A 21,185-nucleotide genomic window follows, 5' to 3' on the forward strand; every position below is an offset into this window, starting at 1 on the left:
AGGAAGTAGGACAGAGGCATGTGGGCATAATGACCAGTGGCTTATTGGTGATGTCCATGGAGTCCTGGGGAAAGTGGAAACTTTAAATCTGGGGATGGGGTTCATTGCACTGGGTTACCGAACAAATGATTACAGTAAATTTATTAAAGGGAAGGATCTCAAAACATAGGATGGGATCAGGAGGAGGGAGTTTTAACAGACCACAGCAATACTACATGAAAGTATAGATCCAACAAGAGCATGACAACTTACAAAGGCATGGGCTCTGGGGATTCAGTATTGGCATTAATTATTATATAAAGAATCTCAAGTATAATTGACTGATCGGGTTTTCCTGAAAACATATTCAATCACACTTCCTTTCCTTTCAGATATTGACCGGATTTCATTTAGATGCTTTTCTTGACTTATTAGCACACCTTTTTACAAAAAAAAAAGAGTGCCTGTTAAGATTACTGGCATAATTAGAACACCAACTACCAATACTTTGTTTGTGCAGTACATATAATACTCACTTATCAGTTCATTTAGGAACAAGTGCACACTCTAGTTTTATTTTGATTTCACGCATGCATAACAAAAAATATCCAGACTGTATTCAGAATCCGTATTTCAGTCAGTTGGTTAGATTCTGATGAGCAAATTTTCTGCAATGTCTTTTGAAGAACCCATCCAGTATGATGCTTCCAATAACACACCCTTTGCTGTGTTCTTCTGGCCTCTTGCCTGTCTACTTAAATAATAGCAGTATCAGACTAATTGACTTTTCATAAGTTTTAATCCAGTTTAAGTTAGAATTCAAAATACAGAGCAATATACAATGTATCACAAACAATATCAAAGCTTTTATTACTCATATTAAACTGCAACAATAAATCATAGTGGAATAAAATAGCAAATCTCACATAGGATGAACACTGTTTTACTACAATGGAATTGAAGTGTCATGCCACCGTTTAAAAGGCCTGATCTCTAAACCAACTTTAAACAGATTTTAAAGTGGCAGATATTACTTCTTTGGGGAATGCGTTAAGCCACATTTTCATTTTCCAGTGCATTCAAAATACCGTTCACAAACAAACAATCTTGCCAAATAAATCTTCTGAAACTTATAATTAATGCTAACAATGTGATGATCAAGTGTTCACAGAAGTTGTTGACTCTCTATTACTGTGCTCTCACTTTGGCAACTTTAACGAAAGGCTGCAATGCAAAAAAAATGCTATGATAGTTATATCTCATTAGTGCTGGAATTGAGATTCTATGGGCTTATATGTAAATTTTTTTTCATCTGTGTGAAAGGGACATTCTTGAATCCGACATTGCAATTAAATCCAAGCCAATATACTTAAAAAAATACAATATCCTTGGGTCCTTTATAATAGTCTACAGTGCAGTAACAGATTCACCTGGCTCAAATTGGTCACAGTATTCAACTGTATCAAATTGTTGCGGCAGATCTCTCAAGGCACCTAATGTGATGTGGATGCAATCAATCAAATTTAACCCCCATAGTGGCCATTTCGCCACTGAATTCAGTACGCTATTTATACAAGTGTCAACTTGTACTAGTGGTGGCTGCAACAATCCAAGAAAATATTTTCACTTTTCCACAAGTACAAGACATTAATTTCAATGGTTGATCCTACTATACAATCACTCGTGATCCACTTAACTCATTGCTGTTGTTTTCCCAAAAAAAACACTGCCATGGAAACAACTGACCAATCCTAGATTTTAACTCAGTTTTCTAGTTGTGATTTTAAAAAAGTAAATGTTTTATAAAATTTTAATACTCAACTAACTCCAACGTGTATTCTGTCAGACACTCCAGATGTAATGGAAAGGCTTCAAATACATAGAAATGCTTCAAAATAATAGTTGAAGCATTCTGATTGCCAATAAAAATTAAACTTGTGAACTTTAAGTTTGCTCACATTTTTATAGTATATCCACAAAGACAAAGGGCCACTGAGTTAGAATCTCAAATGTACAAGTAAAATACAATGCTTGAAGAGGAAAATCTGTACTTGCCCTAAGGATATTTTCCTCAGTTCATGATACTGGCTAATCATCTCTTCAAGGAGATGAGAGCCAGCTTGCATGACCAGAAGGCAGCTTTAGAAAATCCCTACTACCATTGTTACCCTATTAAGCGAAAATCTTTCTTAAAAATGAACGGTAAACCTGTGGTATAAAGAGAATATCTCTTGGCACGCATGTACTATAATTTATACTTTCACACATGATGCTGACTATTCAAAACTTCAGCAATTGTGGATTATTCATTCAATCACATTATGGAAACAAATATAATTATGTGGGTTACTGTGACATATCCCCTACTTGCAGAATACAGGCGTGATATATTTTGTTAGAATTCTTATTAAATTGCGTTTAATTTATGTGCACTTCATTCATAGAATGCAACACGTGAAATTTTATTGCTTGTATAAAAAATATGTTGAAATAGAAATATAGTTTTACATCGATGAAGACGTTAAAGAAACATACCCTCTCTTCTTATAGGCCTATATAATTTTCCTTAAAATGTTTTTTTGTTTATTCTCCCTTCGGTTCACTTTGCTTCCCTCAGATATATTTTGCAGATATCATTTCAGGTTCAACATTTGCCCTCAATTATTAAAGTGATTTTTACTATTATTTCGCAGCATAACACTCTTATGTAATAAAATTTGTATAGATTGATTTATCAGTCTGTAGTACGTGTTTAGCAATGACTATAAATACATTCAAAAGCACGTGACCCTGTACCAATGCTGCCTGTTGCTTATCAGCATACTTCACGTTTTGCCAGTGTATAGTATTCCCCCTTCTTTTAACTGAGTGCATATAATGTAAAATGCACAACTTGGCAAATTTAAAATGCCCAATAAGTCCAGACTAGACATGTAATCTTATTTTTATGTTCATGTTGTGAAGCTCAGAGAAGAAAATCATCTTAATCTATTAATGGCCTGCTTTAAAATGCTAGCACAGAAATTGTGCAGTTAAAATGGTATGGCTTCTTAATGTTACGGCCTTTTTTTAACATTTCATGTTCTGTTCATTTTTTTTTAAATGACAGATAAACTAGTAGAGTGTAAAAGTGATTCTTAAATTCATTGCTGCAGGCTAGTAAAAGAGATGTTATCTCTTCAAAGCTCAAAAGCATATTCCAACCAAATATGAACACCAGATGGAACAAGGTGCAGATCTCAATGATCTATGCCCATTGTAGCTGACTGACCAAACATGTGTAAGACAACGTGAAAAAATCAGCAAGCTTGTGTTGTTCTTTGTCATAGTAAGAACTGTTTCCCTGAATGCTAAGACACTAAAACACTAGCAAAATTTACACAAAGATTTGCAGATGTACCGGATCTTTATAGTAATATAGAGAAATTCATACTGGAGCAAAACAGCATTGTACATCAATTCTGCCAAAAACAAACCGCACTTTGCAACATCAAATATAAGGCTGCAGGTATGCTTCATATTATGCTATGTAAAAATAAAAAAATGCCATTCATCAATTTTATTATAAAGGCTTTTCTTCATATGTTAAGTGATGAGGAGGGAATGGTTATGGTAAATAAGACAAATAAGTATTAACACCAACTTGTATTAAATTATGTAAACATGTACATCTTCTGAGGTCAGGACAGAGATCCTCTTGCCCAAGCAGTTACTGAACTTGAAGCATGGTTCGAATCTGTTTGGATGCTGATTCATCATTCAGGTGTCTTGTGGTGTACCTAAAAATTTAATAGTATACACATATTATTGAAGGAACTAATCACCCACAGTCGGCAAAACTATGGCCTGCATGTTAAAGTTTTTAATAATTACGTTTGACAGTATATGCCCATATTTTTGGGGTGTTTTGGTCCAAAATGTCAATTCATAAATGTAGTTTTTCTTCCCTTTCCTATGGGCAATACTGCCCCATATAAACACAACAGCTGTTTTTAAACAATTCAATAGGGCTCTCTTGGATTTAATTAATATGAATAGATATAAACACCCCAGTCAAAAACAACTTTATTTAATCTGCCACAGAATTTCTTTCCACACCTTTGTCAAAGTTTAATTAAGCACTGGATTACTAACAATGCAATATATTTATCAAATTATTCGCACAAACCACCAAAAAAGACAAACTGGATTACTGTGATGTTCTTTTATTTCAGGTGTTGGGCTTCAAATGAAACACAAAATTGTTAGTAGCTTCATTCAAATAAGATATTAAAGAAAGGGCTGCTGTGGAAAACAACATACTTTACAGCAGGAGTGCCTGGAGAGATCAGTCTGAGAATCGCACAAACTGGTAGAAGGCCTTCAAACTGCACCAGAGTATCAAAGAATGGCTGATCTGTACCTTAGCTCCACTTATTTGCCTTTGCAGTAAAGGTCCCAACATACCCAACTTAATTAAAATGTAAACTAATAAATCTCTATGATTTTAAAGGCCTCAATAAGATGACCGCTCAACTCCTAGAAACCAAGGAACATTGCTAAGGCACACTGCTGGGAATTTTGTTCTGCATTTAACATACTGAATTTGAGGAAGGTGATGGTGGTGCTTTCAGTGGGTCAAAAAGCTGGAGCAAACCTGATCTCAGCTATTTCTTGGAGCAGTGACCCCAATCGATGCCATCATGTGATGAACTGCCAGGCATCAAAACCCCCATGCCTAAAGGTTGCAGATTATCTAAGAACTGTTGGTCAATCAGAGGGCTGACTGGTCTTCAGTCCCAACAGGGCCACTGAGAGAGGTAACTCGGGGAACCAGTGGTGAGATCAGGGTATGTTTTTGCATTTGCTGTCCTTGCTGGGACCTCTTCCATAATCATAGAGTGCCCAATAGTAGGCCGCTCCCCTCTGCCAGCTTTTACTGAATATCTCCACATATGGCAGAGGAGATCTCTTCCTTGTCCTGCTGTGTTTCCAGCACAGTGGGAAAATGGCCCTAAATCGGTTACTTTAGAGCTTCAAAATGCTTTTGGATGAGGAGACCACCTCTACCTTTCATGGGAACACAGGAGTGGGAGTAAGCCATTTAACCCTCTGAATCTGCTCTCTCATTCAACACAATCATGAGTGCTCATCTATTTCAATGTCTTTTCTCAAACTTGGCCCATATATATTTTCGTCATTGGTGTTTCACTGAGTAAAATTCGTCACAATTCATTCATCATCAACGTAAATGGTTTCTTCCTTATTTTGAAATTGTACCCTTTGGTTTTAGACTCTCCAACTACAGTAAATATCTTACATGCACCTATCTAGTCTATCTCTTAGGTATTTGATAGCTTTCTTCGAAATTCTACAGAATAGAGGCTTAGTTTCTCCAATCTCCCTTCATAGGACAGTCCCGCTATCCTGGGGAGAAGTCTCATAAATGTTCATTGCACTCTCTCAATTACGTTAAGAAGGACAGTATTGTCAAAGGGAAACACTGCACATACTACTTCAGGTGTGGTTTGACCAAGAATTTATACAACTGAAACAAAACTTCACCACTCCTGTACTCCTCAAATGACAAATGCTAACATACCATTAGCCTTCCTGAATGCTTGCTGCATCTGCATGCTAGATTTCAGTGATTCACCAATAAGGACACCCAGGTCCCTGAGTGCATCTACACTTTCTAATCATTACTCAAAAAAAATACTGGGCACATGTGTTCCTCCTATCAAAGTGGATAATCTCACACACTTCCAAAGTAGATTCCATCTGCCATGGTCTTGACCACTCATTAGATGACAACTTCTCTGAAACCACTTTGGATTTCCTCTCAGGACATATCCAAATTATTGATATGTACTGTGAACAGCTGGGCCCCAAGTACTGATCCTTGCAGTGCTCCATTAGTCACAAACTGTCAGTGACAGAATGACCTATTTCAACCTACTGTTTCTGCCTGTTAGCCTTAATTCATGCTGGTACATTATCCCCAATCCCGGTGCTTTCCGTTTGCTGACCAAACTCATAGGGATTACTTTATCAAAAGGCATCTGAAAATCAGAGTCCAATATTTTCACTGAATCCCCTTTATAAATTCTGTTATTAACAGCCGCAACAATCTCTAACAGGTTCAAACATGAATTTCCATTCACAAGGATTTGCTATGTTGAATCAGACCATTATTAACCAAGTGTCCATTTACCACATCTTTTATAATTGGTTCCAGCATTTTACTTACTACTGATGCAAGGCCAACAGATCTACGGCTCCTTGTTATCCCTCTCCCTCTTTTCCTAAATAGTGAGGCGACATTTACAATGGTACAAAGCATGATTTTCCAATCTGTGGGATATATTTCAGAATTTATAGAATTTTCGAAGATGCTAGCTATGAGGGTGGTGGACAAATAAGTTCTCTCTTTCAATGCTCAGATCCCAGGGACTGATCATCGTTCAATCCCATTAATTTCTCCAACACAACCTTCTTGTTACTAGTAATTTTCATAATTCTCCCAAGTTCCTTAGACTTCTGATTCTGGGTCAGTTCTCGTATCTTCCTCAATGAAGGTAGATACATCATACATAATTAATCATGGATAAAGTACAGCAGATGCTGGATAGTTTCAAAAACAATAGTGGTAGTCCTGGTAACAACATAGTGATATTCAGTGATGATGTCATGGGCTGAGATAGGATGTATTTGGCTTCTCTGCCATTTCACAATTCCTCATCATAAATTCTTCTGACCCTGCCTGTAATGCACCCACATTTGTCTTTGTCAAACATTGCATCTGTAGAAGTTTTCACGGTCTACGTTATTTTCTCCCTTTCTTTATCAGTTTCTTGGTCTTGGTCTTCCTTTGCTGCATTTTAAAATCCTCTGTGGTCAGGTGGCCAGCAGCAGAAATGGCTACTAGACTGGGTAAGAGCTACAATCAAGCATACTTGGAATTTTGGTCAAGCCAGTTTAAACTCTGACCTCAAAGTGTTGACCAAATAAAGCAAGTATCATGTGTCTCTAAATATACTGACACCATACAACTTATAGAGAGCATGTAATGTAGCTGTTTACAACTCGGTGCAAACACTTAAGAGTTATTTACCATAAATTTCATTGGTTGGGATTGAACAACATGATCGAGATTTGATCAATTCATGTGCTGAGTGCCATAAGACATTCTGAAAATTGAACATATTTTGAGGTAAGTTAGCAGAACAAAGGATGTTCTCAGGGGAAGGCTAAGAGACCAACATTTGAGAAGAATATGTCCTGAAGTTACCTCCAAAGAAAATGAAGAACCATGAGGTGAGATCTACATGGAGTACAAAGTTGGTCACTTTATTCAAATTGAGGTAGTATTTGATTCAAGCCAATTAGAGTTAGGGTTAAACGTGAATTAAATTCAAGTGAAGTGAAGTGAAATGAAGTGAATTGAAGAAGTAAATTTTGCAATGAATGTCAGTTTTATATTAGGTATTGGTACTTAAAGAGATAAAATAAAGAAGGGTTATTTAATTAAATTCTGAGTCTGTTTTTGGCCTTTTGTCTGTCACACAAAGGAAGAACACTTTAGTGTACTCCTTTTTAGGCAACACCTCCCAATCTTCAGACTTCTTACCATCCCTGGTAATTTTATAGACCTTTTCTTAAATCTTATACATTCCTTAAATTGCTTTTTTAGCCACAGTTGACTGACTTGCCCACTGCTTCAGTGAATTATTCAGAACAGAGATGATGATGGGCAACCACCTAGCCTTCCTACTCAAGTAAATTATACTCAATACATGTAGTGCCTGTCCTCAGAGTGAGCAAGGTTACTCATAGGCACTTGAATTAAAAACATGCTAATTTCTCTCGTAGAAACATTTTTCATCTTGTAAAGCAGAAAATTTCAGCAAAAGTCCAAAATATATATAAAACTGGTGCATATTGAAAACTTGTTTCTTAATTTGGACAGAAGTCCTTAATTTGCCTGCCCTACAATGTGTTCATTGCATATCTTAATATAGCACAAGTGAAATCCAGAAGTCTTAATCTTCAAGTGGCCTCAAACTCTATATGAGATGGAACACCACCAACCGCTGGACATGGATAAAGGCATATCCTTTCAAGTAAATACTTGTTCATCTAGCATAGTATGTCATGCTATCTGTGAAGTGGACACTAATTCTCAAACTCTCATGTACCTCACAAATGAAAAGCCACTCAACTTGACCTCCACCAAAATCCATAACATAACTGTACAAAGTTTTCCCCAGTATATTAATAACAACAGGGTATACCCAAGATAGCCCTTTACAGACAAGTATCAGAAACCGGACATGAAATGGAAGCACTCACTCTCAAACACTGAGCAGTTCAAGTAGATTAAGCTAGAATGCAATGTACAAATGGTTTTATGATTATATTCAAAGGAAGGTTAGGTTCTACATGGAATTTCATTGAATACAACAGCTTGGAATGAATAGTTACTTTACTTTATCCAGTGAAATTCAAGTATCAGTACTTACTAAATACAATGGAAAAAACATCATTTTCATACCTCAAGGCTAAAACTATACATAACTGGCCAGACATTAGATATACGACCATTAGATATGAGCTACAAATCGACTGCAGATAAAGCAGACTGCACTCACATTAATTCTTAAAAGAATCTGGTTAGGAAAAAAAAAAGAAATCTTACCTGAGTGCATTCAGAAGACCTTCCACGTTGTTTGGTGGCTGCTCTTTCAACACTTTTATGCATCCTTTCATCTGAGATATAACATAAGCAATGGTTAAGTTTCAGTAAGTAATACAAACATTTATTATATTTCTCTGTTGAAGCTTTACACCATTATCTCTTTAGACTGTTGGCATATTTTAACATAATGTCCTGTTGTGGCCTTGAATGGACTGTTTAAATCATCCATCTCTTCAAAAGAATTTGCTTCAAATCAAATGCAATCTATTACAAACCCATTAAAATGTCATAAAATGAAGCTCAGAATTCATATGAATCTTCAATTGGAATCAGCCATTTGCTAGTAATGATCTGGATTTCCACTTAATGATCTTAATGTCTGCTAATAATCTTGATGATAAATTTATCAAATGAGTTGGCAAACCAAAACAAATGCACAGCCAGCATGAAAAAAGTATAGGCCCCCAAGTGTATTTCATGCTGCTTCACAGTAACTTAATGTCTCTATCTAGTAAATTTGCAAAAATATCACTGAACGACCTTATAAGAAAAAGGGTCTTGGAGCATATGTCATATATATAAAAAAAATCAGTCTTCATTTCCTATTGCTGAAGAAAAGTACTTCCCAAGATGGCTGCTTTTCCTCCTTTTCCATATTTAAGTCAGATTTAATTTTTGTAGAGTGGACAAATCTTGTTACATTGTAATTACAAGTTAGCCCCTTTACTTCACAGTGAGTTCTCTTTTTCAGTTTATTATGGTTATCATTACTTGAGCCACCAACATTGCTGCTTCATGCAAAATGCTAATATAGTGCTGTCTATCCTTGTGTTAACTTTGAATATCAAGCGGTAAGTAAGCAAAGAGCACTTCGCACCAAAAAAAGTGCATTTGGCAATTGACTGGCAATACAGAAGTGGCCACATGCTATTCCTGTCTACTGAGTACTTGTACCACTGATCGGGTCTCAAATTTGAACCCAGTTCACGATGTGGTGGTCTAATGTATCAGAATCCAGAAAGCCAGTTGGTAAAAAATACTCCTGGAGCCAATATTTAGTCACTCAAGTACTTTGTCAGAGTGAAGCATTAGATGTATACAGTTCCTTACTCAACCACTCAATTTCAATAACATTTCCTAAAGTGAAACCCTATTCGCTGCAACCTGACCCTGAGACCCTCAAAATGATTCCACTTGACATGAGGTGGTGAGAAAATTTCAAACTATCAGAAATGAATCTGCTTTTCTTAATCAATACATTTAGAATCAGAGACACATACAGCCCGGAAACAGACCCTTCGTTCAAACTCATCTACTCCGACCAGATATCCTTACCTACTCTTGACTCATTTGCCAGCACTTGGCCCATATCCCTCTGAACCCTTCCTATTCACATACTCACCCAGACACCTTTTGAATGCTGCAATCGTACCAGTTTCCACCACTTCCTCTGGTAACTCATTTCATACATGTACCACTCTCTCTGTGAAAAGGTTGCCCCTTAGATCTCTTTTATATCTTTCACCTTTCATCCTAAACCTATGCCCTCTAGCTCTGGACACCCCCACCCCAGGGAAAAAAACATTGTTTATTTATCCTAATCATGCTCCTCATGATTTTACAGACCTCTAAAAGGTCACCCCTCAGTATCCGACACTCCAGGGAAAACAGCCCCAACGTATTCAGCCACTCCTTTTAGCGGGAATTCTCAAACCCTGACAACATCCTTTTCTGAACCCTTTCAAGTTTTACAACATCCTTACGAAAGGAGACCAGAATTCAATGTTCCAAATGTGGCTTAACCAATGTCCTGTACAGCCGCAATATGACCTCCCAACTCCTGTACTTAATACTCCTGACTAACAAAAGAAAGCATACCAAATGCCTTCTTCATTATCCTACCTACTTTCAAGGAACTATGAACTTGCACTCCAAAGTCTCTTTGTTCAGCAACACTCCCTAGAACCTTATCATTAAGTGTGTAAGTCCTGTGCTGATTTGCTTTTCCAAACTGTAGCACCTTGCATTTATCCAAACTAAACTCCTTCTGCCACTCCTCAGCCCATTGGTCCATCTGATCAAGATCCCATTGTACTCTGAGGTTACCTTCTGCACTGTCCGCTACACCTTCAATTTTGATGTCATCTACAAACTTACCAACTATACCTCTTATGCTCACATCCAAATAATTTCTATTAATTAAGAAACGTAGTGGACCCAGCACCAACCCTTGTGGCACTCCACTGGTCACAGGCCTCCAGTCTGAAAAGCAACCCTCCGCCACCACCCTCTGTCTTCTACCTTCAAGCCAGTTCTGCATCCAAATGGCTAGTTCTCCCTGTATTCGATAATATCCAACCTTGCTAGCCAGTCTCCCATGGGGAACCTCGACGAACGCGTAACTGAAGTCCATATGGATCACGTCCACTGCTCTGCTCTCATTAATCCTCTTTTGTTACTTCTTCAAAAAATACTCACTCAAGTTCATGAGACACGACTGCCCACACACGAAGCCATGCTGACTATCTCTAATCAGTCGTTGCCTTTCCAAATACATATAAAGCCTGGTCGCTCCGGATTCCCTCCAACAATTTGCCTACCACTGATGTCAGGCTCACTGGTCTATACTTCCCTGGCTTTTCCTTGTCACTTTTCTTAAAAATATAGCATCAAGTTAGCCAACCGCCAGTCTTCGAGCACTTCACCTGTGACCAATGACATAAATGTCTCAGTAAGGGCCTCAGCAATCACTTCTCTAGCTTCCCACAGAGGTCTACAGTACACTTGATCAGGTCCTGGGGATGTATCCACTTTGATGTATATCAAGACATACAATATCTCCTTCTCTGTAATATGGACATTTTTCAAGATGTCACCACATTCTATAGTTTCCATGTCCTTCTTCACAGTAAACACGGATGCAAAATACTCATTTAGTATTCCCCCCAAATCCTGCAGCTCCACACATAGGCTACCTTGCAGATTTTTGTGAGGCCCTATTCTGTCCCTAGTTACCTTTTTGTCCTTAATGAATTTATAAAAATCCTTCTATTCTCCCTAATCCTATTTGCCAAAGCAATCTCATGTCCCCTTTTTGCCGTCCTGATTTCACTCTTAAGTACAGTCAGACTCCTTTTTTACTCTAAGGATTCACTCAATTACTGCTGTCTATACGTGCCTTATGCTTCCTTCTTTTCCTTAACCAAAATTTCAATGTCTCTTGTCATCCAGCATTCCTTACACCTACCAGCCTTTCCTTTCACCCAAACAGGAATATACTGTCCCTGGACTCTCATTATCTCATTTCTGAAGGTTTCCCATTTTCCAGTTGCTCCTTTATCTGTGAAAATCTGCCCCCAATCAGTTTTTCAAAGTTCTTACCTAATACCGTCAAAATTTGTCTTCCTCCAATTTAGAACTTCAACTTTTAGATCTGGTCTATCCTTTTCCATCACTATTTTAAAATTGAAAGAATTATGGTTGCTGGCTCCAAAATGCTCCCCCCCAAGTTACCTCAGTTACCAGCCTTGCCTTATTTCCCAAAAGTAGATCAATCTTTTGCACCTTGTCTGGTAGGTACACTCACATCCTGAATCAGAAACTTTTACTGTACACACTTAAATTCCTCTCTGTCTAAACCCTTAACACAATGGCAGCTCTAAACTATGTTTGGAAAGTTAAAATCCCCTGCCATAACCACCCTATTATTTTTACAGATAACTGAAATCTCCTTATAAATTTGTTTCTCAATTTCCCGCTGACTATTAGGCAGTTTATGATACAATCCCAATAACAACATCCATTTCAGTTCCACCCAAATAACTTCCCTGGATGTATTCCCAGGAAAATCATCCCTAAGCACAGGTGTAATACTATCCCTTATCAAAAACACCACTTCCCCTCCTCTCTTGCTCCACTTTCCATTCTTCCTGTAGCATTTGTATCCTGGAATATTGTAGCCTGCCAGTCCTGTCCATCCCTGAGCCACGTCTGTGTAATTGCTGTGGTATCTCAGTCAAGCCTGGAGTTCATCTGCCTTCCCTGTTAGGCCTCTTGTATTGAAGTAAATGCAGTTTAACAGTCCTTCCTTGTTCTCTGCTTTGTCCCTGCCTGTTTGACGTGGTCCCTTTCTCAATTGTACTCGTCTCAGACTGATCACATTCCTCATTACCTCCCTGGGTCCTCCATCTCCACCACCACCACCCACCTACTAGTTTAAATCCTCCCAAGCAGCTCTAGCAAATCTCCCTGCCAGTATATTAGCCCCCTTCCAATTCAGGTGCAATCCAACTTCTTGTACAGGTTACTTCTACCCCAGAAGAGATTCCAATGATCCAAAAAATGTGAACTCTTCTCCCATTCACCAGTTCCTCAGCTACGCATTCATCTGCTCTATCCTCCTATTCCTACACTCTCTACATCGTAGGACCTCCCTTTTAAATTCCTGCCTAACTTTCTGTATTCTCCCTTCAGAATCTCCTCCTTTTCCCTTCCTAGGTCTTTGGTTCCAATGTGTACAATGACCTCCTGCTGGTCCCTCTCCCCTTTGAGAACATTCTGCGCCTTCTCTGAGACATCCTTGATCCTGGCATCAAGGAGGCAATACACCATTTTGATTTTTTGCTGCTGAGTGCAGAAACGTCTGTCTGTTCTTCTGACTAGAGAGTCCCCTATCACAATTGATCACTTGGAACCCGTTGTATTCCTCATTCCATTATAGAGCTGGTTTTAAATAAAGACCAAAGAAACTGGCTTCTGGATTCGATAGAATGATCACGCATATAGAGAATGTGAAGCAGGGATAGATCAATACTTCACAAAGCATGAAAATCAGCATTTTTTAAACTTTTACAAATAAAGTTATAAAGGGAGCAGATGGAAATAAAAACCAACCACTTAAAGTGAGAGTGTGGTTTAGTCCAATGAAACATGGCAGCCTTATTTTACATTCTTATTGAACACAATAATGATGCCTATTTTCTCCCATATATATTTCCTTACATCAATTTTTGATGTTTTTGCGAATGCTCCCACAGGGTGTACATGATCATAGAGTATAATGACGCCCACCATCACTCTCATACAGAACAGCAGAGTTTCATCATTGGTGAATCTACTCTTGTACTCCCTAGTTAAAAGGAAAAAGATTAAAATGCAAACTTAAAAGTAACAAATAGTTATTACAATATTGAATATTAAACTGTGTTACAGTATTTTCATTATTACCAATGGAAGTGATATGTTTACAAGGTACATTTCATGTTTCTCTGGTTTTCAAGATAATGCTGATTGGTTAATTAAAAACAATCACCACCAGCAGGTGAAAAAAAAAGAGATACACACACCAGCATATATTCAGCATCATAGGGCATCAAAAATTGTAACATGCCTGATGCATACATTTTTTAACTGCTAATTTAAGAAGCATAATTTATTCATTATGACGGACTGTTTTTCTGTAATTCACTGCATTTCCCCATGACTCCACAGCCCAAATGCTATGAGTACACTTTTTGCAAATAGACAGAAAAGACTGGAATGATTCTAGTCCTTTTGACTATTTTATTTTATTTTATACATTCAGAATTGTGGATCTCACTGCCCATCAGGTCCCTTTTGGGAAATGATCTTTGGACAAAGTACGAATCTCACATAGAAGTCTAATCAATAGATGGCACAATAATTTGAAAATAGGAATTTCTGAATCATACTTACGGTGTTTCCAACATGACTTTGCACACGCTAGCCATTGTACTTAAACAATCAGTTGTATTTTCTATAGGCAGGGTCTTGTTCTAAAAATAGAAAAACAGCTATAATTTAAAGCATAAGAACAAATCCACAAGCTGAATATTGTACAAAAGGCACTTATTGACCACTGTGAAGCTCAGCTTTCCCTATAACTTTATCAACAGTGATTCACAGTCAAAAGACTTCATTCTCTATCCGTTGCAGTCAGACTGAATCCTTGTAGTTAACCATCATTTTGACCTGTTTTGGGAGACACATTTTACTTTGGACCAGGTACAAGTGTCGAACAATTTATTAAAGTGGCTGCAAGTGCTGTGAACACTTCCAGTAACTGGCACCAGGAGTATCCATGCATGAAGAGGTCCACTACCTAAATTTAGAACTTCACCACAGGTGCAGACAGTCTCTGACTTGGCACTTCTGGAAATGATCCAGGTCCAGGTGGGGCTGGGTCTGATATAGAGCAGCATAAGGGAACTTTACCCTTCAGAAATGAAGATACTGCCACACCACCTGCCCCTCTCCAGAGGCTACACTGTGATTTCCCGGACCCTGTATTTTAAAAGAAACACTGATGGAACGTGGGCGTCACTGGCTGGCCAGCATTCCAGAATACTGAGAGAGGCAGGTAAGGAAATTGCTGACGCTTTATATGAAATCTTTGTAACCTCTTTAGACACAGGAGAGATCCCAGAAGACCGGAGAATAACCAATATTGTTCCTTTGGTGAAGGGCAACAGGGATAATCCAGGAAATTACAGGCCTGTGAGCCTTACGTCAGTGGTAGGGAAGTTATTGGAAAAGATTCTTAGGGACAGGATTCACCTACATTTGGAAATATATGGATTAATTAGCAATTGGCAGCATGGCTTTGCATGGGGAATGTTGTGTCTCACAAACTAGGTTGAATCATTTGAGGATAAGACAAAGACAAAGACAAAGACAGAGGGCAGGGAGGTAACATTTATATGGACTTTAGAAAGCCCTTTGAAATGGCAGGTTGATAAAAAAGGATCTGCGGTGAGCTGGTAGGATGGCCTGGTCATAGAAGATAGAGTAGCAGTGGAAAGGTATTTTTCCGACTGGAGATCTGTGAACAGAGGTGTTTTGCAGGGATCAATGGAGCAACCCTGTTGTTTGTAACATGAACAGATGATTTGGAGGAGAACGTAGTTGGCCTGATTATGATGTTTGTGGATGACACAAACATTAAAAGTGCTGCGAATAATGCGGAGGATTGCCAGAGGATAGAGCAGGATACAGACAGGTTGGAGATTTGAGGTAGAGAAATGGAAGATGAAGTTTATTCCGGACAAATGCATCTTCGAAGATCTAATGTAGGAGTGAAGTATACAACAAATGGCAGAATCCTTAGAAGCATCAACACAAAGGGACCCCAGGCATACAGGTCCACAGTCCCACGAAAGTGGCCATAAGGTAGTCAGGAAGGCACATAGCACGCAATATTACATTCATTGATCAGGTCACAGAAATAATAAAAGATTCAAATCATGTTGCAGCTGTACAGAACTTTAGTGAGCTGCATCTGGAATATTGTATACATTTCTGGTTGCCACACTACCAGTAGTATGTGGAGGCTTTGAAGAAGGTACAAACTTTAAAGTTGCTTATGTCGGTATACAACACTTCATTGCATTAATGAACCTGACCAAAGCGTTTAATACAGCAAATCACAAGGCTCTGGGGATTCCAAGAAACGCTTTCACAATTTTGTAATTGTTTCATGGTGACGGAACTACAAACATCTTGAGTGGAACACCTGAAAACTGATGCCTTCAAAATCCAAACTGGGGTTAACTGAAGCTACGTGATAGCCTGAAATTATTTATAATCTACCTGATAATGCTCATTCAATTTATCAAAGGTTAATTGTCCTGTAGTGCCAGTATCAAGTACTGCATAGATGAAATCATTTAATCTCAATTGTTTCCATGCCAAAACTAAAATAAATATCAAAGCCATTATGAAATACGGTTTGTGGAGAATTGCAGTAACATTGATCACTCCAACAGGATTACATATTGTTATCAATCTCTTTAATTCTGAATAGAAGAAATTCAACTTAGCCTCGAACACTGCCAAAACAAAACTGATTTCAACCGAATGTCATGCATCCCATATAAATTAACGAAACCATTCTGAAGTATGGTAAACATTACAAATACCTTGGAAGTCATTTACTTCTAAAGACTATGACTGATGAGGAGGAGATTCAATACCAAATTAGTGGTACCAACTTATCATTTTACGCAAACACTCTGGTCGTGAGTGTTTGACAATAAAGACTCCTGCAAGTCAACATATGTTTAAGTGTATAGACCGGTTGTTATTACCGTCATCACATAATGCCTCAAATGTTATCTGGAATTCACGCATAACTTTTTATGGCTTTGGTTAAAAAGAAAAATCAAATTTCTATTCCTTTTAATAGTACAAAAGTTTATAATCATGATCTCATCTGAACAGTAATCAATACTGTTAATACTCAGGTGAGGTAACAGAGTCATAGAACCATACAGAACGGAAACAGACCCTTTGGTCCAACTTATCCACACTGAACAGAAATCCCAATCTGACCTAGTCTTATTTGCCAGCATTTGGCTCATATCACTCTAAACCCTTCCTATTCATATGCCCAACCAGATATCTTTTTGATATTGCATTTGTACCAGCCTCCACCACTTCCTATGGCAACTCATTCCATACACATACCACCTTCTGCATGAAGAAAGTACCCCTCAGGTTCATTTAACATCTTTTCCCTCTCACTTTAAACTTAGTTTTGGACTTCCCAACCCTAGGAAAAAGACCGTAGCTATTCACCCTATCCATGTATCTCATGATTTTATAAACCTCTAAGGTCACCACCCTTCACTCTCCGACACTCAAGGGAAAAAAGCCCCTACCTATTCAGCCTCTCCCTATAGCTCAAATCCTCCCATCCTAGCAACATCCTTGTAAATCATTTCCTCACCCTCTCACGTTTAACAACATCTTATAGAAGGGCGACCAGAATTGTACAGAGTATTCTAAAAGTGGCCTCACGAATATCCCGTACAGCCACAACATGATATTCCAACACTTGTACTCAATTTTCTGACAAATGAAGGCAAGCTTAACAGTCGTCTTCTTTACCACCTTGTCTCTTTGAGAATCCAGCTTCAAGGAATGATGCAACTGCACCCCTAGGTCTCTTTGTTCAGCAACACTCTCCAGGGCCCTATCATTAACAGTGTAAATCCTGCCCTTGTTTGCCTTACATCTATTTAAATTAAATTGCATTTGCCAATTCTTGACTCACCTCATCAAGGACCCATTGTTCTTGGAGATAATCTTCACTGTCAACGACACCATCTATTTTGGTGTCATCTGCAAGTTTACTAACCATACCTCCTATATTCACATCCAAATCAGTTATATAAATAATGAAACACAGTGGATCTAGCACTCATTCTTGTGGCACACCACTGGTCATAGGTTTCCAATCCAAAAAGCAACCCTCTGCTACCATCTTGTCTCTGATCTTCAAGCCAATTTTTATATCCAATTGGCTAGTTCCCTGGGATCCTATGTAATGAGCTAAAAAAGGCAATTATTACTATATCACAATTTAGACCAGTACCTTATCTGGTGTACATACCTCTGATACAAATTTGGTAGTTGCATCACTTAATGTTTTTAACATTGGTGTAGCTTCTGCATAAAATAAGGACATTCTGTTGGCCATTTCATTGTTCACTTCATTCTCAGCATCTAACTACTCAAGCAAGATAAAGAGAGCATGGATTACTTTCAAAGACATGAAAACCATATTTCACTAATTACATTTTGTCTCTGACATACTCTACTCACATGCATATTATTAATTCTGTTACGACTAATTGTTCGTCTATAATAGCTAAAGTCATTCTGGATGGCTGGATTTTTCATCTAGGAAAGAAAACAGGATATGGTAATTCATAATAATTTTTGCATTTTATGAAAAAGATAACATGCAATTTTGTATATCTAACCTTAAGCTCATCAAAGCGGAGAGTAAAATGCAGAATTTCAGCAAATTGTTTGGCCAGAGCTTGCTCACGTTCCAGATGTTGAGTTGGCGTGTAAGGTGGATAGGTTAAAGACTCCAAAAGGCTCTGCAATGCTTTCTCTGTATTGACAATACAAAAATAATTCGTAAAAGGAGTTTGCATTTTCCCACCACAACTTAAAGTTTGCAACGGTAATGGAATGAGTTTCAAAAATTATGATTAGTAAATCATGCTAACATCCAGTTTGAACAGATTTTGCAATAACAAACAATTGCACAGGCATAAGACTAGATAAGACTAGTTGATTTCAAGCCACTAACACAACTTCAAATAGGCTATGCATTTGAATATAAGGTATGACATAACTGTGAATTTGGTTAGGATCTTCTCCACTTTTAGGAATAACACTTGCACACACCCGCAATATCAAATTAATTGTTGATTTATTTGATGGATTGAGAGATTTGCCTCCAAGTTCAAGATAGAAAGCCTGATCTAATTGTGTCCGCTGGCAGTTTACTATTACCAATGCATTTACACAGGAAAAGTCACTTTCCAGGGCAGTTCCAGACTATCTAATGCCAATGATCATTACTTAGTTTGTTTAATGGGATTGAGCATGATGGCATGTATCCCATTGGTAGCAACTCTGCAAAGTAAATGTGATTTTCTATGTTATATCAGGATGGTACAGTGTAACAGTGTATCTGACCCTAGACCCCATCTGCATAAAAATAGAAAGTAAGGTAGACAGTTTAAAAACTTACCCAATCTTATAGAGAATTCATAGAACCTCTTAAGCCTTCCAACTAATGGACAGACTGAGCTCCATGCTCTGTCCTGCAGCTGGCCATCACTGGGATTTTGAATTGCCTGGGAGAAAACAAAATGTTGCACATTGGTATCACACCTTAGAACTTTTGGATATTAATAACTTATGATACCATTTTATATTATGCATACATTGAAATGTCATATGACAATACTGATTCTATTGAAAGTTCAAATCAGGCAATATAGGTACTTTATTCCCTAACCAAAAGAGAAATGCTGGAAAATATCAGCAGGTCTGGCAGCATCTGTAAGGAAAGAAAAGAGCTGACGTTTCGAGTCTAACTGACCCTTTGTCGAAGCTTTGAATCTCCTTACAGATGCTGCCAGACCTGCTGAGATTTTCCAGCATTTCTCTTTTGGTTTCAGATTCCAGCATCTGCGTAATTTGCTTTTACTACTTTATTCCCAATATTGAGTTGAGTTCACTATAAATCATTAGACTATATGGAAAGCCCTGAAATTAGCATGGCCATCTTTAAGTACTGGAGTACTCTGAAGATGTACTTTAATAATAATTGATTCTAATCAGGTTTCTCTGTGGGGCCATAGTATTTCAGAAATTTCAAATTTCACGATGAGTATGGTTAAAAAAAGGGTACATAGCTTTCTAAAAGGAGTCAAATACAAAGCCAATTCATTCTATTACTTTCTATACATGTTTTTAATGAATACAGAATGGTATAATTTGTTTTTACAGAATTCAAAATAAATCATTAACACTCAACGCCTTTGTGTTCAAAGTTAAATCAACACTTATAAATAAATGAATGTCACTAGCATACATCTCTTATCTCTTGACCAGCTCCCTTATAAGCTTGCAGTTCCGTCAAAATGCTTTCAGAATCCTGCAGAACAGCATTCACCTGGTTCCAAATCTCCCGCTCTCCATCTGTAGGTTGTGCATCTACAAAAATATGAGAAGATTCTATTGCGAAATGAAACAAGATTTTGTACATAATAAATTCACCTTGGTGACAAATTAAGTAAGAGAAAGATAAAGTCAGATTTCAAGAGGAATGCTTTAATTATCTTTTTAATTGAATGCTGTTACACTGCAGCATGCGTTTAGTAAAAGAGTTGCAGATATAGCTGCTTGATAATTTTAAATGTTTATATCCTTTACATTGAGTAAGCAATTGCAAACCTATTTTTCTGCAATTTCCAGTTAATGAGCAGCTTGAAATAATAAAAATGATCAGTTTCTTGTGGTGCTGTAATAAGTCAGTATTACCCCTCATGAATTTTGACTAATGCTAATTATTGATATCAATGTTTGAAAGAGTCAAGGTATGCTTTTATATTTTATTTCTTCATTCATATATATTAAATGGATAAAGATTTTCTCTCTCTGTTTAGACTATTGACTTGCATGGGAGGACTTTTGTTCAACCATAGGCATGTAGCTGCCAGCAGACACCTGAATGTATTCCCTTGAAGCTTTCAAAAAATGTGTTAAGTACTCTCAATTTGCAGTATGAGTGCTAAAATGTTTAATTCAATTTATTTCAAAATAATAAAACTTTAAATAACTAAATAACACATCCTCACATTAGAATCAGGCAGAAAGATCCAACTCAACATGTGCCAGAACTAATAATATTTACTTTTACTGCATTGAATTCTGCTGGATGTTTAAATGACATGCCTTATGTTACAGTAGTTGAGTACCTGAAACTTTACTGTAAACTCTTGCAACAAGAAGTAACTAGCTCTCATAATTTAGAATTTTTCTCAACTGAAAGCTAACATCGATTTTCACAGTAACTTTTTAAAGCAAGTATTAGACTCCAGATAGATATTTTCAGCAATGTTCAATTTGAAACTAAAAAAGGAATGGGGACCATGAATAGTGATAATTATTTTTAACCTCAGTACACAATAGCAAGACATAA

General features: G+C 37.5%; 1 protein-coding gene across 9 annotated transcripts in view; it reads right to left on the reverse strand.

Annotated features, from left to right (window-relative positions):
- Positions 1-759: 759 nt before the first annotated feature.
- Positions 760-21,185, reverse strand: part of LOC140466330 (CYFIP-related Rac1 interactor A) — a 214,683-nt gene continuing 194,257 nt past the window's right edge. For all 9 annotated transcript variants that reach the window (XM_072561973.1, XM_072561964.1, XM_072561968.1 and 6 more), the window contains 9 exons: positions 20,076-20,197; positions 19,227-19,332; positions 18,442-18,578; positions 18,281-18,358; positions 18,069-18,185; positions 14,372-14,451; positions 13,658-13,784; positions 8,657-8,727; positions 760-3,758 (listed from right to left, as the gene is read on the reverse strand). In XM_072561973.1, coding sequence (XP_072418074.1) covers positions 3,689-3,758; positions 8,657-8,727; positions 13,658-13,784; positions 14,372-14,451; positions 18,069-18,185; positions 18,281-18,358; positions 18,442-18,578; positions 19,227-19,332; positions 20,076-20,197 — 908 coding nt within the window. In that variant the 3' untranslated portion in view covers positions 760-3,688. The remainder of the gene's footprint in view (positions 3,759-8,656; positions 8,728-13,657; positions 13,785-14,371; positions 14,452-18,068; positions 18,186-18,280; positions 18,359-18,441; positions 18,579-19,226; positions 19,333-20,075; positions 20,198-21,185) is intronic.

Source organism: Chiloscyllium punctatum, chromosome 3, assembly GCF_047496795.1.
Source record: "Chiloscyllium punctatum isolate Juve2018m chromosome 3, sChiPun1.3, whole genome shotgun sequence".
Classification (NCBI taxonomy): domain Eukaryota; kingdom Metazoa; phylum Chordata; class Chondrichthyes; order Orectolobiformes; family Hemiscylliidae; genus Chiloscyllium; species Chiloscyllium punctatum.